Source organism: Anomaloglossus baeobatrachus, chromosome 2, assembly GCF_048569485.1.
Source record: "Anomaloglossus baeobatrachus isolate aAnoBae1 chromosome 2, aAnoBae1.hap1, whole genome shotgun sequence".
Taxonomy (NCBI): domain Eukaryota; kingdom Metazoa; phylum Chordata; class Amphibia; order Anura; family Aromobatidae; genus Anomaloglossus; species Anomaloglossus baeobatrachus.
Window position 1 is genome coordinate 791186282 of NC_134354.1, and position 27932 is coordinate 791214213.

Consider the following 27932-nt stretch of genomic DNA (forward strand, 5'->3'; position numbering starts at 1 on the left):
GGTGTGGTGTCTTCCCATTGGTTGTAGCTGAATGATGGCAACTTCAGCTGGAAGACACACGCCACCTACAGTCAGCCAGTGGTACTGCAGATCCCAAGATAACAAAGCCCAGTGGATGATCGGAGCCTGCGCCCACCGGTGCCGCTGGCATTGACTCCTCTCCCAACACCAGCACCATCCACAGCAGGAACACGGCGTAGCCTGGCGATAGGAGTAGAAGTCACTGGAGCGGACTCCGGTAGTGAAGTAACATCTTTACTGATAAGAGCTGTGTAACATGTGATGACCCAGATGGATGGAGTAGTGGACGACTAACATGTCCCGAAAGGCTGCAATGTCAGCAAGGGGGTTAAGGAGTCATGATTTGGGCCAGAATCATGAGAAGAAAGCTTGTAGCCCCTTTGGGTTCCATTAAAGTTTAAAAATGACCTCGCCAAAGCATATAGAGTTTTTGAGTGACCACTTTCTTCCATGGTACAAAAAGAAGAACCTTGCCATCCGTATCAAAATTATCTCATGCTGCAAAGAAAACCTCTGATTCATTTGCTGCTACGGGCATAAAAGGAGAGAAACTCATGGTGTGGCCACCATCTTCCCCTGACCTCAACCCTATTGAGAACCTTTGGAGTATCCTTCAGCAAAAGATCTATGATGGTGGGAGGCCGTTCACATCAAACCAGCAGATCTGAGAGGCGACTGACATCCTGCAAAGAAATTAAATCAGAAACTATCCAAAAACTCACAAGTTCAACGCATGGGAGAATTGTGAAGGTGATATCAAGGGTTCCTATTACACATAACTTGGCCTGTTAAGACATTTTTGATCGGAAAAGCTTTTCATTTCAGTAATTGTGACCTCTTAATGCTACAAAATGTATGGAAACTGCAGAATAATTTGGAACAGTGTAAAAAATATTTTATCATCGGGATGTTTGTGCAATAAATGTGAGGACTTTAACATTCTGACTTATTTGCATCGACTATTCAGGAAAATTAGAGAAATAATAGCATTTACATATCAATTTATAACTTGGAATAAATTATTGATTAAATGATTCACTTATTCTTGGGGGGAGGGTGAATGAATAGTGGGAAAAGGCGAAGTCTGCCATCATTTTTTGTTTTGTTTGAGTTGGTCCAAATTTATTGGTCCCTCCCATTCAGTCTGCCATGGCAAAGTCTGTGGCCACCGAACGCGAGAGGGACAACCACCACTTAACTGCTGACCTCCATGTTTATTTTGATTAAAAGGCACACTGAAACCATAACACTGCGCTAGGTAGGTTAATAAAAAAAGAACAGTAGACGTCAGCAGGTAGGAGGCGCTGCTCCCCATCATGTGCAGCCATCACAAACCACTGTCGGGGCTGATGAAATGAGATGTGCGAATTTATTCACACCAACTCTATGTTAAGTCACTCACTATGAGGATTGAATACCACAGCATTACGGTTGGGGTAATATCTTATATCCTTTTTTATTTTTAATATTTAAGTCTTTTTGCTGTGAACCTTTTTATAAAAAGTTTATGCCACACTAATTAGTCGTGAGGAATAAAACTTTTGGCCATCCATGGCATGGTCTAATAGGCATACAGCCAAGGAAGGCCTGAGGTTCTTATCTAGAGCCCCAGCTGACATGACTAGCCTTAGCCCCCTCCTCTTCTGCAGCTGCCTAAATGTTATGGTTGCTATTGATCAAGGAAGTGAATGCAGCTTTGCGGTCCTGTCCTGTGCTCCCCGAGACCACTGCTGTATATAGAACAACGACCTTTCAACGGTGCAGCAGTGCCACTGAAAACTTGAGCGGAACGCATATACAATCATTTTACAAACATTTAACAAATCCCGAATGCAAAACATTTTGCACATTCTGAGCATGAAAACGGCTTCTCTGATATCTAAAATGTGTTTGTGTCATAAGAGATTGTGTTCCCTACTAAGTGAGTACTTAGATGCTCAACAAGTTTTGCTCTACGGGGAAAACCTTTCCCACATTCTAAGCATGAGTACGGCTTCTCCCCTGTGTGAGTTCTCTGATGTGTGACAAGATATGATTTCAAAGTAAAACATTTGCCACATTCAGAGCATGAAAATGGCTTCTCTCCCGTGTGATTTCTCTGATGTCTAATAAAACCTGTTTTATTGGTAAAATATTTCCCACATAAAGAACATAAAAATGGCTTCTCCCCTGTGTGAACTCTCTGATGTATAACGAGATCTGATTTCAGGGTAAACCATTTCCCACATTCTAAGCATGAAAATGGCTTCTCGCCTGTGTGATTTCTCTTATGTCTAAGGAAACCATTTTTGTGAGAAAAACATTTTCCACATTCTGAACATGAAAATGGCTTCTCCCCTGTGTGAATTCTCCGATGTTCCAAAAGTCCTGAGCTCTGAGTAAAACATTTTCCACATTCTGAGCATAAAAATGGCCTCTCCCCTGTGTGAATTCTCAGATGTTCAGCAAAAGCCGACTTCTGCATAAAACCTTTCCCACATTCGGGACATGAAAACGGCTTCTCTCCTGTGTGAAGTCTCCGATGTCTTCCAACAGAATCTTTATGCATAAAGTGTTTACCACATTCAGGGCATGAATACGGCTTCTCCCCCGTGTGTTGTCTTTGATGTCGAGTAAGAGACCTTTTCTGGTTAAAAGATTCTCCACAGTCCAAACATGAAAACGGCTTCTCCCCTGTGTGAATTCTTAAATGATCAACCAAATAGGAATTACGGGTGAAACTTATTCCACATTCTGAGCATGAAAACCGATTCTCCCCTGTGTGATATCTTAAATGATTAAGAAAATTGGATTTATGGATAAAACATTTCCCACATTCTAAGCATGAAAATGGGCTGTCATCTTTGGATTTCTGTTTTCCACATTTAGAACTTTTTTGGCCGATCCGTAATGGATTATTTTCATAACAGGGTGGTCTCTCATCCCTAATCTTGTCGTTACCTGGAAAAATACATATATATTTTGTTTGGGAAAAATTGTATGTATTTTTAATTCCATAAATAACATCTATATAATACACAAGACATATCAGACTATAGTCAAAAAATCACACTAGACCATATATATATTTTTTTTTAATTAATAAAAATGGCCAAAAACATTAATTAAACCATCAGCGTCAATTATGAATATCTAAATCTTTTGTTTCTATGACAATTACCCTTAAGTGAACAACTTTCATATTTAAGCTGCAATTCCAGGCGCTGATAATCAGGGGTGAATGTTCCTAGGAACACTTATTTCCCCAATTATTGGGCTATAATAATAATAATAATTTTATTCACTTATATAGCGCTATTAATTCCACAGCGCTTTACATACATACATATCACTCATGTTAACCCCTCAGTGACCAGGTCCAATTTTTCAAACTGACCTCTGTCACTTTATGTGGCAATAACTCTGGAATGTTTCAATATATCCCAGTAATTTTGAGACCGTTTTTTTGTGCCACATTAAACCTATTTAACCCCTTCACCCCCAGACAATTTTCTGTTTTCATTTTTGGTTTTCTCTCCCCTTCTTGCGAGAACCGTACCTGTTTTATTTTTCCGTCAATGTTGCCATATGAAGGTTTGTTTTTGGCGGGACGAGTTGTACTTTTGAATGACACCGTCCATTCTAATACATATTGTAGTGGAAAACGGGAAAAAAAATTCCAAATGTGGAGAAATAGTTAAAAAAAAAAACAAAGTGAAATTCCACAATGGTTTTTGGGCTTTTTTATTCATCTTGTTCCCTATATGGTAAAACTGGCCTGGCAGTATGATTCCTCAGGTCGGTACGAGTTCATAGATACCAAATATGAATAGTTTTAATTTTATCTAAATGGTGAAAAAAAATTCAGAAGTTTGTCCAAAAAAAGAATAGCACTTTGGCCGCCATTTTCCGTGACCTGTAGCGTTCTCATTTCTGGGGCTCAGTGACGGCTTATTTCTTGCGTATTAAGTTGACGTTTTTAATAATACAATTTTTGCGTAGATGCTACGTATTGTTAGTGGTTATTGCATTTGAATGCAATGTTACATGACCAAAAAAAAAATCTGAATTTTGGCGTTTGGAATTTCTGTTCTTGCCGTGTACCGATCAGATTAATTGATTTTATATTGTCATAGATCGGGCATTTCTGAACTCAGCGATAAAAAAGTGTATTTTTTTTTTCAATGAAGTAAAAGGGGGGTATTTGAAATTTAAGACTATACTATCCGATTGCTTCTCCTGATCAGTGTGATGCTGCAGATTCATCATCATCATCGTCCTGATCACAAGAATTGCTAATTTCCTGTGAGTGCTGCGCTCTGCCGGCTCTCACAGGAAGGGAGTCAAGGGTGACACCGAGTTCCAGATATGAATATTTAGGTTTGCATGACAAGCGTAGGTCCTACAGTTATGGGAGACACATTTTCGACATTGTGATCCCAAGGGTAATTACACATTTTGTTACATAATTGTGTGATCTACTCATCAGCCCTAAATTAATATTGGCCAGATAGATGGAGTTGTATATGACATATTTCCTATCTATGGAAAGTTAAAATCATGATAGGAAATATGGCATTAATATCTTCCATCTGGGACCTCCAGGCAGGCAGATATCCTGAAAATCGGGTATCCCATAATGTTTGGGACCCAAGCACCATCCCTTTGATTGGCCTTCATCTGAAGTCAGCAATGGGAGGTGTGAGAGTGACTGATATATAAAAAATACAGATTCTGTGTTATCGTCTTTGTTCAGTCTGGAAGATACAGCTCACTGTAAGATTGTTGCATATTTCAATTGGAACTCTTCCTTCCAAAAATGATTTGTGCCATCCCTGTGATCACAGGTCAAGTACTTTTCTTTATTTATCCTTTTTATTTTTATGTAACTGCATATACTATATTGTTTTGTTCCCTTTGTAACATCTTTTGTATATTTTAATAAAGACTGCCTACTTTTCGGATTAAATATATAAAATGTAATAGCTTTGTTCCTCTTGCTCTATAAATGCGCATCCCTGAGGCCTCGTGAGGCCAAATGTTACCAGTAACGCGGGTCTAATCTGCTTGTATAAACAATTGGTGGTGACAGCTAGTTTTCTTAGAGTTATTGTGGCACTTGGCAGTGACCGTACCGCAGTATATATATATATTCCATATTTTTAAGTGTGTGTGTATACAATACGTTCACTGTGAAAGCGCCCAATAATCGGCCTTATAGTGAAAGCCATCATCGCCTCGTCCATCAATCATCAGTCAACTGCGCCTTATCATGACTGGAAGCAGTGGAGCGCTGTGCGTGACAGATTGGTGGAGGCGTTGGGATATCTGTGAAATCCCCTTGATTGACCCTGACAGGGAAGTTTTCCTTTTCCTGACATGCTAGTTACGAGTACCAAGCACCCGAGCACGGTAATGCCCGAGGACTGAGCACCCGACAGAGCATGGTAGTGATCACTCATCACTAGTTACGAGGACTGTGCACCCGAGCATGGTAGTGCTCGCTCATCACTACCGTGTTTTTCCAAAAATAAGACCTCTCCCAAAAATAAGCCCTAGCAGGGATTTTCAGCATTCTCGAAGCAAGGCTTAAATATAAGCCCTCCCCCGAAAATAAGCCCTAGTCACGGTTCAATAATGAAGTGTCCGTGCAGCTAAAAAAGTTACAGATACTGCAGGACACTTCATTATAGAGAGCAGTCACCCCGCAATCACACTCACCCGTCGATGAGTGGCAGAACCTGCAGTGATCTCACACCCACAAACATCTGATCTCACACACACACAATCAGAATGTGGCACCCTATTGTTAAGTAGCCACAGTAACACCTGGTAGGTGCAGGAAGGGATTTCCACATTAGGAGAATTCACATGACACACGCACACAGACAGACTCATCACAACACTCCACTAAACCATGGTCAGGCTCTAGTGCAGCCGAACTGGTATAGTGGTGAGCACCGCCCCTGAAACCAGCCTGGGGGTGGAGCTTAGTGGGTGAGGTGTCTGAGGTGAGTGGGTGGGAAGCCAGTTAGCTCCAGTCAGAGCCAGTTAGCTCCAGTCAGAGCCAGTTAGCTCCAGTCAGAGACAGTTAGCTCCAGTCAGAGACAGTTAGTTCCAGTCAGAGCCAGTTAGTTCCAGTCAGAGCCAGTTAGTTCCAGTCAGAGCCAGTTAGTTCCAGTCAGAGCCAGTTAGCTGCACTCAGAGCCAGTTAGCTGCACTCAGAGCCAGTTAGCTGCACTCAGAGCCAGTTAGCTGCACTCAGAGCCAGTTAGCTGCACTCAGAGCCAGTTAGCTGCACTCAGAGCCAGTCAGAAGAGACAGTTGGCAGAGTCAGTTGAGTTGAGTGAAGTGTGAGAGATCCTGTGTGAGGGTGGGAGGTGAGGCGATACAGAAAAGGGGAGGAGGGACCAGTTCGGTTCACCCCAGAAGAAGCAACCCGGATACCGGAGTCCGAGTCTGCACGGGTTCAGTCAGCCCCAGCAGAAAAGACCGGAGAGCAAAGGGGACTTCAGTCTCCTGGAGCAGGAACCCTCCTAGCACCGCCATTAATAGAGCCAGGGACCGCAGCAGAGTTAGTGGTACCAGGAGAACTGTTGTCATCACTTGCTATACAAGTGAGATATACAAGAGTGGTCAGGGCCAGGTTTTAGACAGCCCAGGACGTAAACAAACATACAGTAACAAGGAGACCTCATAACTCACAAATGTGGAAATCCTAACTGCCACCCGACCACCCGGACTGTACCCAGGACTCAACTTTGCCAGCAACATCAGTAATGGTACAGAAAGAAAGACCCGGTGTGTGACAGTTATTGATATCAAAGGTACAGCTCTCACTATGGACTTCGTTTGCCTGAACATGGGGAGCCGCACATCAGTGGCCTTGAAGACACCGGTATCAAGACTCGTGTGGTAAGCTGCCTCCCTGTGTGTAAAATACTGATCCTTCCCAAGGGCCCCGGGGACATCGCTCCACCTACGGCGAGCGCGACAAACTAGCTGCTTTATCATCACCCAGAGGTCTGCAAGCAGCGCCGGTAATATTACCGGAAACTGTAGGCGGCGTCAAAAGACACTTTTTTTTTAATTTTTATTATTTTTTTTCCCAGACTTCTTTTAACTGCCCCCAGGATCACGGGACCGGGCACAGCCACCTGTGACAATCCAATGAAAACTAAAAGCCCGGGATTGGGTACCCCACGACTCTGGGTCAGGAAATCACACACACAAACATCCGATCTCACACACACACAATCAGATCGCACACACTTCGGTTCGCACACATACTCACCACATCCAGCGACACCGATTTCTTCTGGCTGGCAGAATCCTGGGAGACAGTGCAGTGGAGTGCAAGGACCTGCCACAATGCTAGCTTACAGGACCTGTGGGATGGACACGTGACTTCCTCCCATCATTTCCTGCGGCCAGAAGTATTCTGTAACGCTGAATGTAATGAGTGAGTGTGTGTGTGTCAGTGAGCCAGCCAGCCAGAAGCACGGGAGGATGGCGTGCAGCACCCACCGGAGATCACAGGGAGGACCTGGGAGCCATGCAGACGTCCAGGTCTGGTAAGTATGAGTCTCCTGGGAAGTGGGGGAGTCTGCTTTTTTGGGGGGGTAAACTTACCCTCAACCATGTTTCTCCAAAAATAAGACCTCCTCCAAAACTAAGCCCTAGTGCTTTTTTTGGAGGGCAAAAAAAGTATAAGACAGTGTCTTATTTTTGGAAAAACACGGTAGTTACGAGTACTGAGCACCCGAGCATGGTAGAGCTCGCTCATCACTTGTTCCGAGTACCAAGCATGGTAGAGATCACTCATCACTTGTTCCGAGTACCAAGCATGGTAGAGATCACTCATCACTTGTTCCGAGTACCAAGCATGGTAGAGATCACTCATCACTTGTTCCGAGTACCAAGCATGGTAGAGATCACTCATCACTTGTTACGAGTAGCAAGCATGGTAGTGCACGCTCATCACTTGTTACGAGTAGCAAGCATGGTAGTGCTCACTCATCACTTGTTACGAGTAGCAAGCATGGTAGTGCACGCTCATCACTTGTTACGAGTAGCAAGCATGGTAGTGCTCGCTCATCACTAGTTATGACTACCAAGCAGGATAGTGACCATTCAACACTACTGATCACTTTTGAGTTTAGATCACCTGCAAGCACTGAAACTCTAAAGCGTGAGCCCCAAATAAGTAAAACCGGTTTCTTGCTTTGTAAAAAAAACTCCTCATGCTTATGATTATTTAACTGTGCATGAGTGCGTTCACACCTTCATCAATGCCAGGCACTGAGACTCTGCTTGGGCAGCTTGTGGGAATTGTAAGAAACCGTTGTGCCACGAATTAACACTTCCAGTCATACAGAGCAATTCTCAGACGTGATGTGTACCAAAGAGTCAACATGGCCACCTACAATCATATCTGGTAGCCACCATCTGCCGCACGCTCCTGTGTTTCCCCCGCCTTTAACCCTTGCACTGTTGACACTCGGCAGCTCCAGAATGACATGGCGTTTTACTCCTGTTACAATAACTTTACACGGATTTCCTTGAGCTTTTCTAAATTCTCTCCCATCAACCATGGATCCCGGGTTACGTCACTTCCATATTAAACCATGTAAACAACAATACAGTGTTCCTGTGACGGAGCCTGTGCGTTTGTGCAGTCATCGGCCTCCGCTATGTCACTGCTTTGTTGAACCTAATAAGGCACGTGGGGAACATTTATCTACGACTTTACTGCTCTTGGCACAGAATACTCCTCGGAGAAGGATAAGATGGACCCCAGTCACGTCTTGCGCTGTTCTGCTAGAATTAAAGCTCAGCTCCAATTGATGGCTCCGGTCAAAAGAAAGCCGAGGTCCGACTGATCATTTTGAACATCACACAGTTTTCCTGTTCTGATGACTGAGGCCCGATAAGAGTCGTCCTGTAGAGACTTCTGTCTTCCTTGGCCTACAATCTAGTACATTACTCTCAAAGTCATTTCTAAACATTACAAAAAATAAAAAAGACGAAAACTGGATCTGTGATGTCTCAGTAGTGACTGGAATCCCCCCCAAAGTTGACTGTGGTGCCGGTGGGTGCCCTACTGGTAAAAGTGACCTGATCGCTAATAACCACCAGGTTTTCTATCTCTTAGTCACTAGCGTAGCCATTTGTACATGTTTTTATTAAGCTTCAGCATTGTCATCTCATGTACTGACCTTTTACGTGATAAATCCAAACACCCCATATTGCCAGCCTTACCCCTGAAGGATACCGCCACCTAGGTGCTGATCAAACTTGTCCGAAGGGACTGATCCCTGATAAACCAATGCTGACGTTATAAGGGTTTTATTACTATGATACTTGGATAAAAATTCCATCAATTCCGCAAATATCCTGCCCCAAAAATCATAAAAAACAAACGTCTTCTAGGCGTATGGTTCAGCCTCACTCTCTGAATTTGTTAAGTGTCTTGTGAAGCAGATCTTGTCACAATTATTTAGGGGTCTAATACCTAAAGACAATGTCCACTATTTGTACAACTCCTACTCATTCCACTTGTTTGCCCTCGTAAAAATAAATAAGCCTATACTCACCTCTGGTGATGCCGCGGTTCCAGCGATGTCTGAAGCTGCGTTCCCGGGGCCCATGTGACATTGATATGACACAGGAGCCCCGAGAATAATCAGCGCCTGGCGCCTTTGAACATTTGAGTCAGATGTGAGCGCTGCGCTGACTTCCTGCTTTAACGCCTGAAGGCAGGAACGAGGAAGCCAGCACTGATCAGTCGCGGGGCCCGCGAGTCATAACAATGTCAAGTGGGCACTGGAAACGCAGGTTCAGACATTGCTGGAACCGCAGCCGCACCGTAGGTGAGTATAGCCTTATTTATTTTTATAGGGGCAAACAAAGGGAATAAGAAGAAGGTTGTCCAAGAAGTGGACAACCCCTTTCAATAATATTACTTCAATAAAGGCTCTGTCCACCTCTGAAAACTGATTTTTGATATACAGCTAAAATAAGGAACGATATAATTCGACTTTAGCTTCTGCATATCTCGGAACTGTATGTCAGCCGCAGCGGAGATGTCGCTAGTTTTCATGCCTCCGCACGTCTTCCCGGTGACCGGTCACCAGAAGTCTATTAATAGATGGACTTCATCCTTTTCCTCTTATTACTGGAAGGGTCTCTGATTTCAGCTTTAATACTTATTATACTCATCTATAATCCTCACCAAAGCTCGACTCTTCTGTATAATACTTAAGAACAGCCCAAATGTAAGTTCTGCCCCTGACCTCCTCTACTTTACCTCTTCATATTCTCCATCCACAGCTTCACATCCAAGGAAATCCCTTCAACAATCTGTCCACACCCCCGTCTTCATAAGACCATCCATAACCTAACCCTACACATACAAATTACATCAATGTGCTCCCCAAATTAGAGTGAGACAATACAGGGTGGAGATCACTGGATACTAAATTCACAGCATATGGACTCTACAAATAAACCCCAAAGACTGATCCATGAACACAACACCCCTAAAGACTGGTCCAGGACCTGGCACACATACAGTCTTGTTCAAGGACCCCAACACCCCAAAGACTGGTCCAAGGACCGAGACATGCAAAGTTTTGTTCATGGACTCAAATACCCCGAGAACTAGTCCATGGACGCCAAGAAGCCAAAGACTGGTGGATAAATCCCAGTCCTACTCAAAGACTAGAACATGGGAATGTAAGGTCCACAGACTGGAAACCTGGGCTTTATAATGTAGCTCCGTCCAGGTAACTCTCCCACCTACAGTATACTAATCAATACATACTGGTTATTACTAATATTCTATTGATATTAAAAATTTAAACTATCAGGACGGAGAAGAACGACAGCACAAATCTAAGGACGGCTCTTACCATTAGTTGACTCTGATATCGGATTTTCGAGTCCATTCATCGTTTCATCGTTTTCCGGCTCCAAGCACACAACATTAAAGAGCTAAGAAAAAAAAAAAAAGAAGAAGAAATTCGAGTCCCAAAAATAATGAACCATCTGATCCTCCAAAGAGAATCATCTCATCACGTCAGAGAGGGTCAACAGCCAAATATTTTACATAAATGCTCCTGCTGTTTACGTCACGGAATGAAGTCAGTTGGTTCTGGAATACGATCCACAGGAAAGCGATTGTTGTCTCCGGCGCTCGAGAGGAATTCTCAGATTACCAAGTTTCATTCTGATCTTTCACAGAACAGAAAACGATCCAGGAAAACGTATTTAGGCTATAACAGATTATAGTGACCCTGGTGTATGAAGGGTTAATAATCCTGTGAACACATATCATACCGCCACTCACTGCGCCTTCATAACTACATTGCAATCAGCTCCTTCCGTTCGATATCAGAGGAAGGTCCTAATGGGAGTGAAACGTCACATTTTTGGATCGATGAAGGATTCACAGAACTTTTCAATTTTAAATTTTCAGAACTAAATTCTATTTCCCACGAAATGTGATGAACAATGTGTTTTGTTCTAAACCGCACGGCGTCTTCCCCGACTTTATATTTCAAAAGTTTTTATTAATCTCTAATAAAAAATCTAAATTTATTTTGACATTTCAGAAATCGTCACGAGTCGTGGAGACAAAAATGACTAAATCTCGATCATTGATCCCTACTGCTGACGTGCAGCTCTCCTCCGCTGTACCGGGTCTTACCGAGAACAGAGATATCTATCGGCTGTTATCACACAGGACATTATTCTGCTCGCCTTAGAAGCAGCTGATTGGCATTGTGCTGATATTTACATCTACACGGCAGAACGCAACATTTCTCCTGAATATCAACGGCCAAACCGGAAGAAATGTATCAATCTATTAAAGCAAAGACAACTTATAGCAGATACCGAACCCAGTGGACATGACCCCTACACTCCACCGCTGCTGGCGATCACTAGAAAGCTTCATACATCAGTCTATAGAGGATTTCCAGAAATCTCATCCCATCTACCTGATGATCCAGGAGGATATTCGGCTTTTCCTCTGGAGGATCCTGGGAATATAGAGGACTGGGACTTCTCTCTGGTGGATTTCTCGGACTGGACCCATCTATAGGAAATATACACAGTGACTGAATACATCGTCTACATGTGATGATCAGATGATGGGGGGTCCAGGTGACCTCAGACCCGGCCTCTCCTCTATAATCAGGACGGTCTCCTCTTACCCGGAGATGTGAGGGGCTGGAGATTCTCCATCATGACGTCCTTGTACAGATCCTTGTGTCCTTCTAGATACTCCCACTCCTCCATGGAGAAATAGACGGTGACGTCCTGACACCTTATAGGAACCTGACACACACAATGATCCGCCATTAGCAGACCCCTCCCCCGGTGTTATTATATAATGTCCCAGCATTCCCGGCAGCACTCACCTCTCCGCTCAGCAGCTCAGTGATCCTGTGGGTCAGTTCCAGGATCTTCTGCTCATGTATCAGTGAATGAGGTGGAGGCTCGGTGATGGCACTCGGGGTCCTGCTCCATCCTCCTGACACACGAGGGGTCACACACTCTCCAGACGACGTCTTCACTACTGTGTGATCCTGTGTATGGGGAGACGCCGATCACTACATCTATTCTGAAGATCCTTCACCTTCCCCGTCATTTCCCTGCTTTATTCCTAGAGATCAGAGTGATGTGATGTGAAGCTCTCACCTCTCCAGTGATCCAGTAGATTATCTCCAGGGTGAGGTCTAATATCCGGGCAGCAGTGTGGTCTCTGTCCTGCTCCATCCTTGGAGGTTCATCAAAGGGAAAAAACATTGTTCTCCAAAGTAAACTTTAAGTGTGAAAGTCGTAAATCTGAGGAATTAGAAGAAACACAAAAAGCATTGGATGGAAAATTCTATATTGAAGAACATAATGAGCGATTAGAGATAAGTGGAAATAAATTCTAATTGAATACAATAAAAATCCTTATTTTGGAGAATACGAAATTTTGTAAATTTGCTTTGGGCAGATTTGGCAAAATTTTATAACCTGTTTATAACTGTTCGCTATTTGTGTCTCTTCGTTCTGCCGTTGTAGCTACGGACCGTTCACTCGCGGCTGTGACCAGACCTTACTACATGTCCATGACATCACAACGGGCGACCTGCAGTGACCCCCGAGGTCCGGTCACAGCTGGAAGACCCGGCTGATAGTGAACAAGCCGGGAGATGAGGCTCACGATGAGGGACGGACAGGAGGCCGGCGAGGGGACGGACAGGAGGCCGGCGAGGGGACGGACAGGAGGCCGGCGAGGGGACGGACAGGAGGCCGGCGAGGGGACGGACAGGAGGCCGGCGAGGGGACGGACAGGAGGCCGGCGAGGGGACGGACAGGAGGCCGGCGAGGGGACGGACAGGAGGCCGGCGAGGGGACGGACAGGAGGCCGGCGAGGGGACGGACAGGAGAGCCATCAGTAAGTATAAGATTTTCTTTTTTTGTATTTTTTACATCTTACATTTATTATACTTTGGAGTCTCTCCTCACAGTTTAAAGAATAACTTTACTGAAAATCACATTTTCTGGGAAAATTTGCGCTATTTTGAATTTTATCACATGCACTCATGACTACGTTTCTGGTCGTCACCTGTCCAAGCTCCAGCTCCGGGCTTTCCCCCGTCTCTGATGCCCCTATACTTCTGTGCTAAACGGCAGTGGATTAATATAGTAATCACTGCTGATATCATCATCCAAGTCCTTATATAACCGGCCATGCGCTGCTCGAGTAAACTGATAATACAGCTTCTCGAGCGTGCCTGGCCACATCCGCAGCTTCACGCGGGGCCCACTCCGGCCACATCCGCGGCTTCGCGCGGGTCCGGTCCGCTCCAGCCACATCCGCGGGTCCGGCCCGCTCCAGCCACATCCGCGGCTTCGCGCGGGTCCGGCCCGCTCCAGCCACATCCGCGGCTTCGCGCGGGTCCGGCCCGCTCCAGCCACATCCGCGGCTTCGCGCGGGTCCGGCCCGCTCCAGCCACATCCGCGGCTTCGCGCGGGTCCGGTCCGCTCCGGCCACATCCGCGGGTCCGGTCCGCTCCGGCCACATCCGCGGGTCCGGTCCGCTCCGGCCACATACGCGGGTCCGGTCCGCTCCGGCCACATACGCGGGTCCGGTCCGCTCCGGCCACATACGCGGGTCCGGTCCGCTCCGGCCACATACGCGGGTCCGGTCCGCTCCGGCCACATACGCGGCTTCGCGCGGGGCCGGTCCGCTCCGGCCACATCCGCGGCTTCGCGCGGGGCCGGTCCGCTCCGGCCACATCCGCGGCTTCGCGCGGGGCCGGTCCGCTCCGGCCACATCCGCGGCTTCGCGCGGGGCCGGTCCGCTCCGGCCACATCCGCGGCTTCGCGCGGGGCCGGTCCGCTCCGGCCACATCCGCGGCTTCGCGCGGGGCCGGTCCGCTCCGGCCACATCCGCGGCTTCGCGCGAGGCCGGTCCGCTCCGGCAACATCCGCGGCTTCGCGCGGGTCCGGTCCGCTCCGGCCACATCCGCGGTTCGGTCCGCTCCGGCCACATCCGCGGTTCGGTCCGCTCCGGCCACATCCGCGGGTCCGGTCCGCTCCGGCCACATCCGCGGGTCCGGTCCGCTCCGGCCACATCCGCGGGTCCGGTCCGCTCCGGCCACATCCGCGGGTCCGGTCCGCTCCGGCCACATCCGCGGCTTCGCGCGGGGCCGGTCCGCTCCGGCCACATCCGCGGCTTCGCGCGGGGCCGGTCCGCTCCGGCCACATCCGCGGCTTCTCGCGGGGCCGGTCCGCTCCGGCCACATCCGCGGCTTCGCGCGGGGCCGGTCCGCTCCGGCCACATCCGCGGCTTCGCGCGGGGCCGGTCCGCTCCGGCCACATCCGCGGTTCGGTCCGCTCCGGCCACATCCGCGGGTCCGGTCCGCTCCGGCCACATCCGCGGGTCCGGTCCGCTCCGGCCACATCCGTGGGTCCGGTCCGCTCCGGCCACATCCGCGGCTTCGCGCGGGGGCCGGTCCGCTCCGGCCACATCCGCGGCTTCGCGCGGGGCCGGTCCGCTCCGGCCACATCCGCGGCTTCGCGCGGGGGCCGGTCCGCTCCGGCCACATCCGCGGCTTCCCGCGGTTCGGTCCGCTCCGGCCACATCCGCGGGTCCGGTCCGCTCCGGCCACATCCGCGGGGCCGGTCCGCTCCGGCCACATCCGCGGGGCCGGTCCGCTCCGGCCACATCCGCGGCTTCGCGCGGGGCCGGTCCGCTCCGGCCACATCCGCGGCTTCGCGCGGGGCCGGTCCGCTCCGGCCACATCCGCGGCTTCGCGCGGTGCCGGTCCGCTCCGGCCACATCCGCGGCTTCGCGCGGGGCCGGTCCGCTCCGGCCACATCCGCGGGGCCGGTCCGCTCCGGCCACATCCGCGGGGCCGGTCCGCTCCGGCCACATCCGCGGGGCCGGTCCGCTCCGGCCACATCCGCGGGGCCGGTCCGCTCCGGCCACATCCGCGGGGCCGGTCCGCTCCGGCCACATCCGCGGCTTCGCGCGGGGCCGGTCCGCTCCGGCCACATCCGCGGCTTCGCGCGGGGCCGGTCCGCTCCGGCCACATCCGCGGCTTCGCGCGGGGCCGGTCCGCTCCGGCCACATCCGCGGCTTCGCGCGGGGCCGGTCCGCTCCGGCCACATCCGCGGCTTCGCGCGGGGCCGGTCCGCTCCGGCCACATCCGCGGCTTCGCGCGGGGCCGGTCCGCTCCGGCCACATCCGCGGCTTCGCGCGGGGCCGGTCCGCTCCGGCCACATCCGCGGCTTCGCGCGGGGCCGGTCCGCTCCGGCCACATCCGCGGCTTCGCGCGGGGCCGGTCCGCTCCGGCCACATCCGCGGCTTCGCGCGGGGCCGGTCCGCTCCGGCCACATCCGCGGCTTCGCGCGGGGCCGGTCCGCTCCGGCCACATCCGCGGCTTCGCGCGGGGCCGGTCCGCTCCGGCCACATCCGCGGCTTCGCGCGGGGCCGGTCCGCTCCGGCCACATCCGCGGCTTCGCGCGGGGCCGGTCCGCTCCGGCCACATCCGCGGCTTCGCGCGGGGCCGGTCCGCTCCGGCCACATCCGCGGCTTCGCGCGGGGCCGGTCAGCTCCGGCCACATCCGCGGCTTCGCGCGGGGCCGGTCAGCTCCGGCCACATCCGCGGCTTCGCGCGGGGCCGGTCAGCTCCGGCCACATCCGCGGCTTCGCGCGGGGCCGGTCAGCTCCGGCCACATCCGCGGCTTCGCGCGGGGCCGGTCAGCTCCGGCCACATCCGCGGCTTCGCGCGGGGCCGGTCAGCTCCGGCCACATCCGCGGCTTCGCGCGGGGCCGGTCAGCTCCGGCCACATCCGCGGCTTCGCGCGGGGCCGGTCAGCTCCGGCCACATCCGCGGCTTCGCGCGGGGCCGGTCAGCTCCGGCCACATCCGCGGCTTCGCGCGGGTCCGGTCCGCTCCGGCCACATCCGCGGCTTCGCGCGGGTCCGGTCCGCTCCGGCCACATCCGCGGGTCCGGTCCGCTCCGGCCACATACGCGGGTCCGCTCCGCTCCGGCCACATACGCGGGTCCGCTCCGCTCCGGCCACATACGCGGGTCCGCTCCAGCCACATCCGCGGCTTCGCGCGGGGCCGGTCCGCTCCGGCCACATCCGCGGCTTCGCGCGGGGCCGGTCCGCTCCGGCCACATCCGCGGCTTCGCGCGGGGCCGGTCCGCTCCGGCCACATCCGCGGCTTCGCGCGGGGCCGGTCCGCTCCGGCCACATCCGCGGCTTCGCGCGGGGCCGGTCCGCTCCGGCCACATCCGCGGCTTCGCGCGGGGCCGGTCCGCTCCGGCCACATCCGCGGCTTTGCAAGGGTCTGCTCCGGCCACATCCGCGGGTCCGCTCCGGCCACATGCGCAGCTTCCCGCGGGCCTGGTCCGACCACGTTTGCAGCTTCCCGCGGGCCCGGTCCGGTCACGTCCGCAGCTTCCCGCGGGCCCGGTCCGGCCACACTCCTCTGCACCCCTGACACTGAACCTCAAGATCTCGGCTCCCCTAACACCACCATCTCCAGGGTCTCTCCTACGCTTCCCTCTTAGGCCAGAGTCACACTTGCGATTGACTTGTGTTGCACCACCCGGCACCGCCTGCTACTTTCTGGACAGGAACGTCTCAGCTGCATAGAAATACATGAAGCCGACCCAATTCTGTCCAGAGAGCAGCTGCTGTGTTGGGTGATACCAATGCAAGACTCGCATGAGTCACGCACGGGTCAATCGCTAGTGTGACTCCGGCCTCACTCTGGAACGCTCTACCCCAATCCGTCACACTGTCTCCCCCTTCAGAGGAGCAGACTATGAGCAGATCCTCCTTCCCCTGTAGATTGTCAGCTCTTGTGGGGCGGCTCCTCTCTCCCGGAGGCTCTGCTACCTTCCCTCATATATCAGCTCTTGGTGATGTAAAGCTTCTGGTGCTGATCATGGAGGAGACGCCGGGAAATCTGACAACTCCACAGGAAAAGGAGCCTCGAGTGTGCGGGGAGGTGTCAGATCAGTATACACACAGATATATACATATATATATATTACACACACACACATTACATATAAACATTTATATATAGACACTCATATGTATTACACATATCATACAGCAATATAAATTACAGACACACACATATGCGGCTATATATACATTACACACACACACATACAACCACACATTATATATATCACACATACTGTACATACAATCACACATTATATATATCACACATACTGTACATACAATCACACATATATATCACACATACTGTACATACAATCACACATTATATATATCACACATACTGTACATACAATCACACATATCATACAGCAATATACATTACACACACATACATATGCAGCTATATATACATACACACACACATGCGGCTATATATACAACATACACACATCTATATGTATATCACACACACATACAATCACACATATACTGTATATCACACATATACACACACATAGTCACACATTATATATACACATACAATCACACATATAATCCCACATTTGCACTTTTCCGGGAAGTTTGTATGGAGCCGGGGGAGCGGGTGTCAGGGCGGATCCTCCCCGCACTGTGAGGAGACAGGAGGAGGAGGAGCACATATACCGGAGAGGAGGAGGAGCACATATACCGGAGAGGAGGAGGAGGAGGCGCACATATACCGGAGAGGAGGAGGAGCACATATACCGGAGAGGAGGAGGCGCACATATACCGGAGAGGAGGAGGAGGAGCACATATACCGGAGAGGAGGAGGAGGAGGAGCACATATACCGGAGAGGAGGAGGAGGAGGAGCACATATACCGGAGAGGTGGAGGAGGCGCACATATACCAGAGAGGAGGAGGAGGCGCACATTTACCGGAGAGGAGGAGGAGCACATATACCGGAGAGGAGGAGGAGGAGGAGCACATATACCGGAGAGGAGGAGGAGGAGCACATATACCGGAGAGGAGGAGGAGGAGCACATATACCGGAGAGGAGGAGGAGGAGCACATATACCGGAGAGGAGGAGGAGGAGCACATATACCGGAGAGGAGGAGGAGGAGCACATATACCGGAGAGGAGGAGGAGGAGCACATATACCGGAGAGGAGGAGGAGGAGCACATATACCGGAGAGGAGGAGGAGGAGCACATATACCGGAGAGGAGGAGGAGGAGCACATATACCGGAGAGGAGGAGGAGGAGGAGCACATATACCGGAGAGGAGGAGGAGGAGGAGCACATATACCGGAGAGGTGGAGGAGGCGCACATATACCGGAGAGGAGGAGGAGGCGCACATATACCGGAGAGGAGGAGGCGCACATATACCGGAGAGGAGGAGGAGGAGCACATATACCGGAGAGGAGGAGGAGGAGCACATATACCGGAGAGGAGGAGGAGCACATATACCGGAGAGGAGGAGGAGGCGCACATATACCGGAGAGGAGGAGGAGGAGCACATATACCGGAGAGGAGGAGGAGGAGCACATATACCGGAGAGGAGGAGGAGGAGCACATATACCGGAGAGGAGGAGGAGGAGGAGCACATATACCGGAGAGGAGGAGGAGGAGCACATATACCGGAGAGGAGGAGGAGGAGCACATATACCGGAGAGGAGGAGGAGGAGCACATATACCGGAGAGGAGGAGGAGGAGGAGCACATATACCGGAGAGGAGGAGGAGGAGCACATATACCGGAGAGGAGGAGGCGCACATATACCAGAGAGGAGGAGGAGGCGCACATATACCGGAGAGGAGGAGGAGGCGCACATATACCAGAGAGGAGGAGGAGGCGCACATATACCAGAGAGGAGGAGGAGGAGCACATATACCGGAGAGGAGGAGGAGCACATATACCGGAGAGGAGGAGGAGGAGCACATATACCAGAGAGGAGGAGGAGGCGCACATATACCAGAGAGGAGGAGGAGGAGCACATATACCGGAGAGGAGGAGGAGGAGCACATATACCGGAGAGGAGGAGGAGGAGCACATATACCGGAGAGGAGGAGGAGGAGGCGCACATATACCGGAGAGGAGGAGGAGGCGCACATATACCGGAGAGGAGGGAGGAAGAGCACATATACCGGAGAGGAGGAGGAGGCGCACATATACCGGAGAGGAGGAGGAGGAGGAGCACATATACCGGAGAGGAGGAGGAGGTGCACATATACCGGAGAGGAGGAGGAGGCGCACATATACCGGAGAGGAGGAGGAGGAGCACATATACCGGAGAGGAGGAGGAGGAGCGCATATACCGGAGAGGAGGAGGGGGAGCACATATACCGGAGAGGAGGAGGAGGCGCACATATACCGGAGAGGAGGAGGCGCACATATACCGGAGAGGAGGAGGCGGCGCACATATACCGGAGAGGAGGAGGCGGCGCACATATACCGGAGAGGAGGAGGAGGCGCACATATACCGGAGAGGAGGAGGAGGCGCACATATACCGGAGAGGAGGAGGAGGAGGCGCACATATACCGGAGAGGAGGAGGAGGCGCACATATACCGGAGAGGAGGAGGAGGCGCACATATACCGGAGAGGAGGAGGAGGCGCACATATACCGGAGAGGAGGAGGAGGCGCACATATACCGGAGAGGAGGAGGAGGAGCACATATACCGGAGAGGAGGAGGAGGAGCACATATACCGGAGAGGAGGAGGAGGCGCACATATACCGGAGAGGAGGAGGAGGCGCACATATACCGGAGAGGAGGAGGAGGAGCACATATACCGGAGAGGAGGAGGAGGAGCACATATACCGGAGAGGAGGAGGAGGAGCACATATACCGGAGAGGAGGAGGAGGCGCACATATACCGGAGAGGAGGAGGAGGAGCACATATACCGGAGAGGAGGAGGAGGAGCACATATACCGGAGAGGAGGAGGAGGCGCACATATACCGGAGAGGAGGAGCACATATACCGGAGAGGGTCACTGCGTCTTCTCCGGGCTCCGGGGGAGGTTTTCTCGGAGGTTTCCTGGTTTTGTGATGAGATTTGTCTCCTCCATTCCCCTCAGTCCTGCAGCAGCATTTCCTGTCCCTGGAAACTACATCTCCCGGCATCCCTTGCAGTGCCTCTCCTGTCTCTTTCCTCCCAGTGCAGGAGTCACCGCCGCGCGCTTCGGTAGATGCTACGTCTTTGATCACGTGTTGCCGCAGGCGCGTTCTCGTAAGGCGCGCTCACCCGTTCCTCTCTGCTCGGCTTGTAATGGGGGTGAATAATGAAGGAGTGGATCATGAGAGGGGTGACTGGAGGGATGTGGTGGGTAATGAGGGACCATGGGGGGATGTCTGAGTCTCGATTTGGGGCTGTATAATAAGTAGGGAGTTTGTGGTGGGATTGGGGGGTGTATAATGGAGGAGGGGTGTCTGGTGGAGTTTTTGGGGGATATAGAATGGAGGAGAGGTGATTGGTGAGATTTGGGGGGTGTATAATGGGGAGGGGTTTGTAGTGGGGGTATATAATGGGAGCGGGGGTGTTTATGGTGGGATTTTGAGGAGATCATGTATAATGGGGAGGGAGGATTTGGGGGGTGTATAATGGGGGAGTGGTGTCTGGTGGGATTTTGGGGTATGTAGGAGAGGGGGTATTTGGGAGGTGTATAATTGGGGAGGAGTGTATGGGGTGATTTTGGGGTATGTATAATGAGGAGGGGGTGTTTGTGGTGGGATTTGAAGGGTGTGTAATGCAGAGGAGTGACTGGTGGGATTTTAGGAGATGTATAATAGGAGAGGAGGGATTTTGGGGGTGTATAATTTGGGAGGGGTGTCTGGTGGATTTTGAAGGAATGTATAATAGGAGAGGGGATATTTGGAGGGTGTCTGGGATTTTAAGGAGTTGTATTATGGGATAGGGGGTGTTTTTGGTGGGAATTGGGGGGTGGTGTATAATGGGGTGTCTTGTTTTCTGACTTGATACCAGTAGGAGTGGTTACAATGAAGTCACTGGATAAGATCCTCAAATCGAGGATCATTTCACTGGTGACCAAGACACGGCTCGTACATAGTCTGGTCTCGGCTTGTACATAGTCTGGTCTCGGCTTGTACATAGTCTGGTCTCGGCTTGTACATAGTCTGGTCTGTTCTGTATTAACATGTGGATGCAAAATCTGGACAATAAAGAAGCGAGACAGAAGAATAGAAGCCCTCGAAATTTGGTGCTAGAGAAAGATGTTATCAATAACATGATGGGCAAAAAGAACAAATCAAGCCAGAAATGTCACTCAAGGCAAGGATCACCCAGCTACGACTTGCCTACTTTGTACACATCATACAAAGAGCAATCACTGGAGAAGGGCATCATGTTCGGAAGAATAGAAGGAACAAGGTGAAGAGGAAGACCAGCAACCTGATGGCTTTATACAATCAAGATAATGACCTAAGCTGCACAAGACGGATCTTCCTACAGAGCAGTCATCCATGTGGTCGCCATGGCTCGAAATAGAGCAGAAGGCCATTGGAAAAACCACCTGCTCTATGTAGCAGTTCTGTTCTCCGGGCTGTGTCAAGTCTATCAGCCTCGGACGACCCCTAATCAAGTATTTTGTTCCTCGCCTCGTGAGTTTCGAGACCCCTCCCAGTATGTTTGGTGCCTGATTTCTCAGCCACTAAACATGCTGGGATTGCTTGCCAATCACAGTAATACTGTAGCCATCTTTGCTACTGGCATTACTGTGATTGGAAGGCGCAGTGGGGAAAAAAAATGACTTCTGGTCTTTAAAGCAGGAGAATTTACTTAATGAGTTTCCCTGTCACTCTACTTCCTGGTCCTCTGATTAACCCTTATGAATATGCACTACTTCCTCCACCCACCCTCTCTGCCGGCACCTGTGATTGGGGGAGTGTAAAAATAAAGAAAAAATTTGGAAAAAATTTCATAGGGTCCCTGTATATTGATACCCAGCACAGATAAAGCAGACTGCTTCAGGCTGCAGCCCCCAGCTGTGCGTGGCATCTTGGTTGTGTATCAAAATACGAGAGACCCCATGCATCTTTTTTAAAATTATATAAACAAAAAAACGACATGCGGTCCCCCCCAATTTTGATACCCCCGCCAAGATAAAGCTGACAGCTAGGGGTTGGTATTTTCATGCTGGGGAGACCCATAGTTATTGGGCTCTTCTCAGCCTAAAAATAGCAGCCCACAGCTGCCCCAGAATTGTCACATCCATTAGATGCAACAATTCCGGCACTTTACCTGGTTCATCTCGATTGACCTGTTGAGGTGGCAATCGGGGTAATATATAAAAGGTTAATGACAGCTGTGATTTGTCAAAAAATTACAGCTGTCATCAAGCCCAAGGTTAGTAACGGGCAAGGGTCTATAAGACTCCACCTAATTACTAACCTTGTAAGTAAAAAGAAATAAACATAAACACACAAAAATCCTTTATTTTAAATTTTTAAAAAAACAAAACATCCTCTGTTACCAATTTCTTAACCCCAAAAAATACCCCTGCGAGTCTCATGTAATCCAAACGCGGTCCCATGACGATCCCTGCTCTGCTACATCCAGAAGATCAAACACCAAGGAAAAGAAGCGATCAGACTTCCTAGTGTCAATTAGAGATATTTATTATATGCATAGATGTAAAGCACAGTGACAAGCATACAACAAAGGTGCACAATCCGGTGTGAGCCACAGATTATATGGACAGGGACGGAATGTATAGACAGAAAAACCCTCAACCAATGTCTCATAACAAGATTGAAAGATATACATCTAATATGATGGTTACAATCCAGTTTAAATCATTAGTCAGACCTTCCATAGGAGACAATAACACATGGAATTAATGATAGTGTAAAGTATTGTATTTGCTTACCAATGGACTGTCTCACCGTGACACCGGATGGCACCCCACCCGACGAACGTCCGTTTCGGCGGATGCCTACGTCAGGGGTGGCGTCATGCCAGGAAATGTGCAAGTATTAAAAGAGCCCGAAAACCAATCAGATCCGCGGTGGTCATCAATGACGCATGGGAGCCAAGAGTAGCAGATCCTCCACATCCGCCGCCACGTCAAGGGCTAAACTCCGCCCACCAGATCACGGGGCGTCACATGATCGGACAGGTGGAGCCGCCCCTAGAGACACGGCCGAAGGATGGGCGGAACATGACAACACTGGGCGCGCATGCGTACAATTACCACAGCGGCACTTAGTGAATGGATCATATAAACGGCAGGGTAATATATCTGTAGTCCCAATGGATTCAATATCATACAGAGCGTACATAGGAATATTGTTGTAGGCCTAAAACAATATCAGTGACAATTGTCACTAATGCCTCAAGCAATTAATTAGAATATTAGATAAATATTATATAATATGGTAGATGATAATAGATCAACATTATTGTATTAGGATCATGGCAACATAAATACAGCACTGTATGGTCCATATAACTGAATTTTACGCCGATAGAAGAAGTAAGAGTCGCATATGGTATTAATAACTTGTAAGGATCCGTGGAGATGAAATCAATGTCAGGCTAGAGAAACTAAAAAATAATAATGAGAAAAATGAAAAAAGTTAAAAACACATAAAACATGACTGAGAAAATGATCATAAAAAAGCAGCAAAACCACTGTTTTCATTTAAGCCCAAAGGTTGTAGAGTTTTTAATAACCAAATCCATTTGGCCTCCAGCCGCGCCAAATTGGTACCAACTCTCCCTCCTCTGATATTAGTCTCAATGGAATCAATGCCGCGGAACCTCAAAAGAGTCCCATTCGACTGATGATGTAACTTAAAATGTTTTGGCAAAGTTTTAAGACTAGAGACGTCCATTTCGTCTGCCGCGGCATTGATTCCATTGACGTGTTCCCTAATCCGAATTTTAAATGGGCGTGTGGTCAACCCGACGTATATTTTCTGACAAGGACATACCGCATAATACACAACCGCACTGGTGGTGCAAGTGATAGACTTTTTTATCTTGAAGGTTTTCGTCCCTGATGAATCCAAGAAATGATCACATCGGTCCATATTGGTACAAGCCACACATTGTCCACAAGGTCTGGAACCAAACGGTCGTTTACCAATATCCAGAAATGATGGAATAGATTCATGAGTCACATAGTGACTAGCCACCAACAGATCGCGTAGGTTTTGGGATCTTCGTATAGAGATAAGTGGTCTATCAGGTAGAATTCTAGACAGTATAGGGTCCGTCAACAAGATAGGCCATGCCTTCTCTAGGCATTTTCTCATACGGGGAAATCTGGAATGGTATGTAGTCACAAACCTAAGTGGTTCCGGACCCGAAGATTTGTTAGGGGTATATAAGAGGGTATCCCTAGAAGCGTATTTTGCTTTATTGTAGGCACGTTTAATAGAACGCCTACTATACCCACGTTCTAAAAATCTGTTCTTTAGTTCCTGTGCACGATGATCAAAATCGGAATCAACCGAACATATCCTTCGCAACCGCAAGAATTGTCCGGTCGGAACCGAATTAATCATGTAACGAGGATGGGCAGAAGAGGCATGGAGCAATACATTACATGATGTGGCCTTCCTAAATATGTCTGTTTGTAGAATGTTTTGATCATCCCTCCAAACTGCGACATCCAAAAAGTCCAAAGTGTTAGCACTGGATTGATAGGTAATCCTAATGTTCTTGTCGTTAACATTGAGTGTCGCCATGAATTCATTTAATTGACACTCAGACCCCTGCCAGATCAGGAAAATGTCGTCAATGTACCGTGTCCAAAGGAGGACACGGCCCATTGACGACTCCAAATCTGGCAGGGAGAGGTCCCTCTCCCACAGCCCCAGGAACAAGTTGGCATAGGAGGGGGCAAAAGAAGCCCCCATCGCTGTTCCCTGGAGCTGCAGATACAAGGACCCCTTAAATACAAAATAATTATGGGTCAATGAAAACAAGAGTTCCATGACCAATGATACGAACACTGTGGACAAGTTGGAGCCGCGGAGGAAAAATTGTACAGCTGAAAGGCCGTCAGCGTGACGAATACTGGTATAAAGTGATTCTATATCACCCGCAACCATCAATGCATCATCTTCAATAGAAAGTCCATCCATTCTCCTCAGGAAGTCACTTGTATCTTTTATAAATGAGGGCAATCCCTCCACAAAAGGGTGCAGTACCGATTCTATCCAATTGTTGATATTTTCCAAAAAGCTCCCTCGACCCGAAACAATAGGTCTGCCAGGAGGTGATTTTAGATTTTTATGAACTTTTGGTAATAAGTACAAGGTGGGGGCCACGGGCTCAGCCACCCACAGTGCCGAAGCCAGGTCTTTCGTAATCACATTATTAGATACAGCAAAATCTAAAATCGTTCTTAACTGTGCCGAGAATGTGCTGAGAGGGTTATATGTTATTTTTTTATAGCACATATTATTATTAAGTTGTTTAAAAGCTTCCCTCTCATACAATACTCTCGGCCAGACAACAACATTTCCACCTTTATCTGCAGTATTCAGCACTATGTCCGGCAGAGACCGCAGCTCCCTCAACCTTGCACGTTCTGTTCTGGACAAATTATCATTGATAATGGAAGTAGGAATTTTCTCAAATTCACTACTGACCACTTTTACAAATAGATCTACACAAGAACAGGCAGAAAGTGGAGGAAACTTTTTGGATTTTGGACGAATGGACAGAGGGATCTTACCTCCTTCTGTGGAATTGTGCTCAATCGCCAGTTCTTCTAATTCGCGTAATGCTGTTTGTTCCTCCTCTGTAGGGAAGAGGATATTAATGTTAGGATCAAAAAAGTGCCTCCTGAAGATCATGGATCGAGCACATAAATCGAGATCTTTCACTGCTGAAAATACATCAAATCTAGCTGCAGGGGAGAAGGTAAAACCCCTCTCCAACAAGGCCAGATCCACTGGGGATAATTGATGGTTGCTCAGATTAATTACCTTATTATTGCTCCCATGCGGACGGTCAAACAGTTTGTAATTTCGGTTTTTCACAGAGGGGGATGTCATCCCTCTGTGGACTTGACGTCCAGGCCTCATGGATAGTGATGATAAATTAGAATCGGACATATCACTAACTGAAGACCCTGATGTAATAGACACGGGGTTATCCACTGTAGGTTTTCTCCAAAAATATACCAATTTTTGTTGGTAATCCCGTTGGTCACGGCCAAATTTATTTGTCCGAGTCTGTTGAATTTTCTTTACCACGGAGTCTAAGATTTTTTCCAATTGGCTCTCATAAGAGGACAATTTCTCACTGGGACATTCAGACTTAAATTTGGCCTGTATGACATCTAATTCTTTATCTAGGTCAACAATAGTTTTTGAATTCAGCTCCATAAGTAACTCCAGAAATATTTTAGAACAGTTGTCACATGCCTCTTCCTATTTATTGATAAATTCCTCATCTGCAACTGGGAACGTGGGGATAACACGCACTCTGAGACCGATTATTTCCATGGTCCTATAAATGTCACACACCATGTTACTTACATAAATTGTGGGACTGATTTGGGTTTATCATGGTGGTGTGTATGTTGGAAAGTAACTTTATTACATCCAGAAGATGCAGTGATGGAAAAGGCAACCACTCACCGCAACTCCTGAGACAAACCTAGGAAAGTGGGGGGGGACCCAGCTGTGAGATGCGGTGATTTCAGTCAGGTCACCGGAGGTCACAGCCAGGTTCCTACGGTACAAAGTATAACCACCGGTGAACCCATGGTCGGATTGCTGGACTGCCAGATTGCGGGACACTGTGCCACAGCAGTCCAGCAGTCATGTCACCGGAGTTCACACTCGGATCTCCCCACTGCCCTCAGTGAAAGAATATCCTGCTGCTGGATTGCTGTGCAGCCTTCTTTGCAGTCCTACAGTCTGGCAGTGGGTTCAACTTTCACTGGAGGTATCAGGGACCCCTCAGTGTTACCTCCGGTGACTTGACTGCTGGATTGCGGGACACGACCCGCACGGCACTCACTGCCGGACTTTTGGATTGCGGGACACGGCCGCATGGCAATCCATGTGTTCAAACACCATAAACCCTCACAAGAGACCCCCATTTTAGAAACTAGACCCATCAAGTAATTTTTATAGGGGTGTTTTGAACATGTTGAATCTGTAGATGCTTCAGAGAACTTTTTAAAATGTGGATGTGAAAACGAAAATTGTTTTATGCTGCTAAAATGTTGTTTTAGCCCCAAATTTGTAATTTTTACAATGGATAATAGGAGAAAACTCACCCCATATTTTGTTACGCAATTTCGAATACCCTATATGTGGTCAGTAACTAAGGGTTGGGCACGTGGCAGAACTCGGATAGCAAACCACACTATTTAATTTTTAGAACTCAAATTTGGACACTGTGTTTCATTTACAGAACCCCTGAGGAGCCTAAAAGTCAGAAACATCAACAACGAAACCCCATAATGAATTAA

At 49.3% G+C, this 27932-nt stretch overlaps 2 protein-coding genes across 2 annotated transcripts in view; both read right to left on the reverse strand.

The window, feature by feature from the left end:
• The window catches only part of LOC142290084 (uncharacterized), a 161465-nt gene that overhangs the window by 18864 nt on the left and 114669 nt on the right, over positions 1–27932 (reverse strand). Inside the window, exons 9-14 of the mRNA XM_075334019.1 lie at positions 12706–12829; positions 12426–12593; positions 12219–12342; positions 12003–12100; positions 10914–10995; positions 1940–2961 (exon numbers count right to left, since the gene is read on the reverse strand). Of these exons, the coding sequence (XP_075190134.1) occupies positions 1940–2961; positions 10914–10995; positions 12003–12100; positions 12219–12342; positions 12426–12593; positions 12706–12829 (1618 nt within the window). The remainder of the gene's footprint in view (positions 1–1939; positions 2962–10913; positions 10996–12002; positions 12101–12218; positions 12343–12425; positions 12594–12705; positions 12830–27932) is intronic.
• Positions 23124–27381, reverse strand: LOC142292352 (uncharacterized). The gene is made up of 2 exons (XM_075337666.1): positions 26181–27381; positions 23124–24037 (listed from the first exon to the last, which is right to left on the reverse strand). The coding sequence occupies exons 1-2, from the start codon at positions 26833–26835 to the stop codon at positions 24024–24026; spliced, it is 669 nt and encodes a 222-aa protein (XP_075193781.1). The 5' UTR covers positions 26836–27381; the 3' UTR covers positions 23124–24023.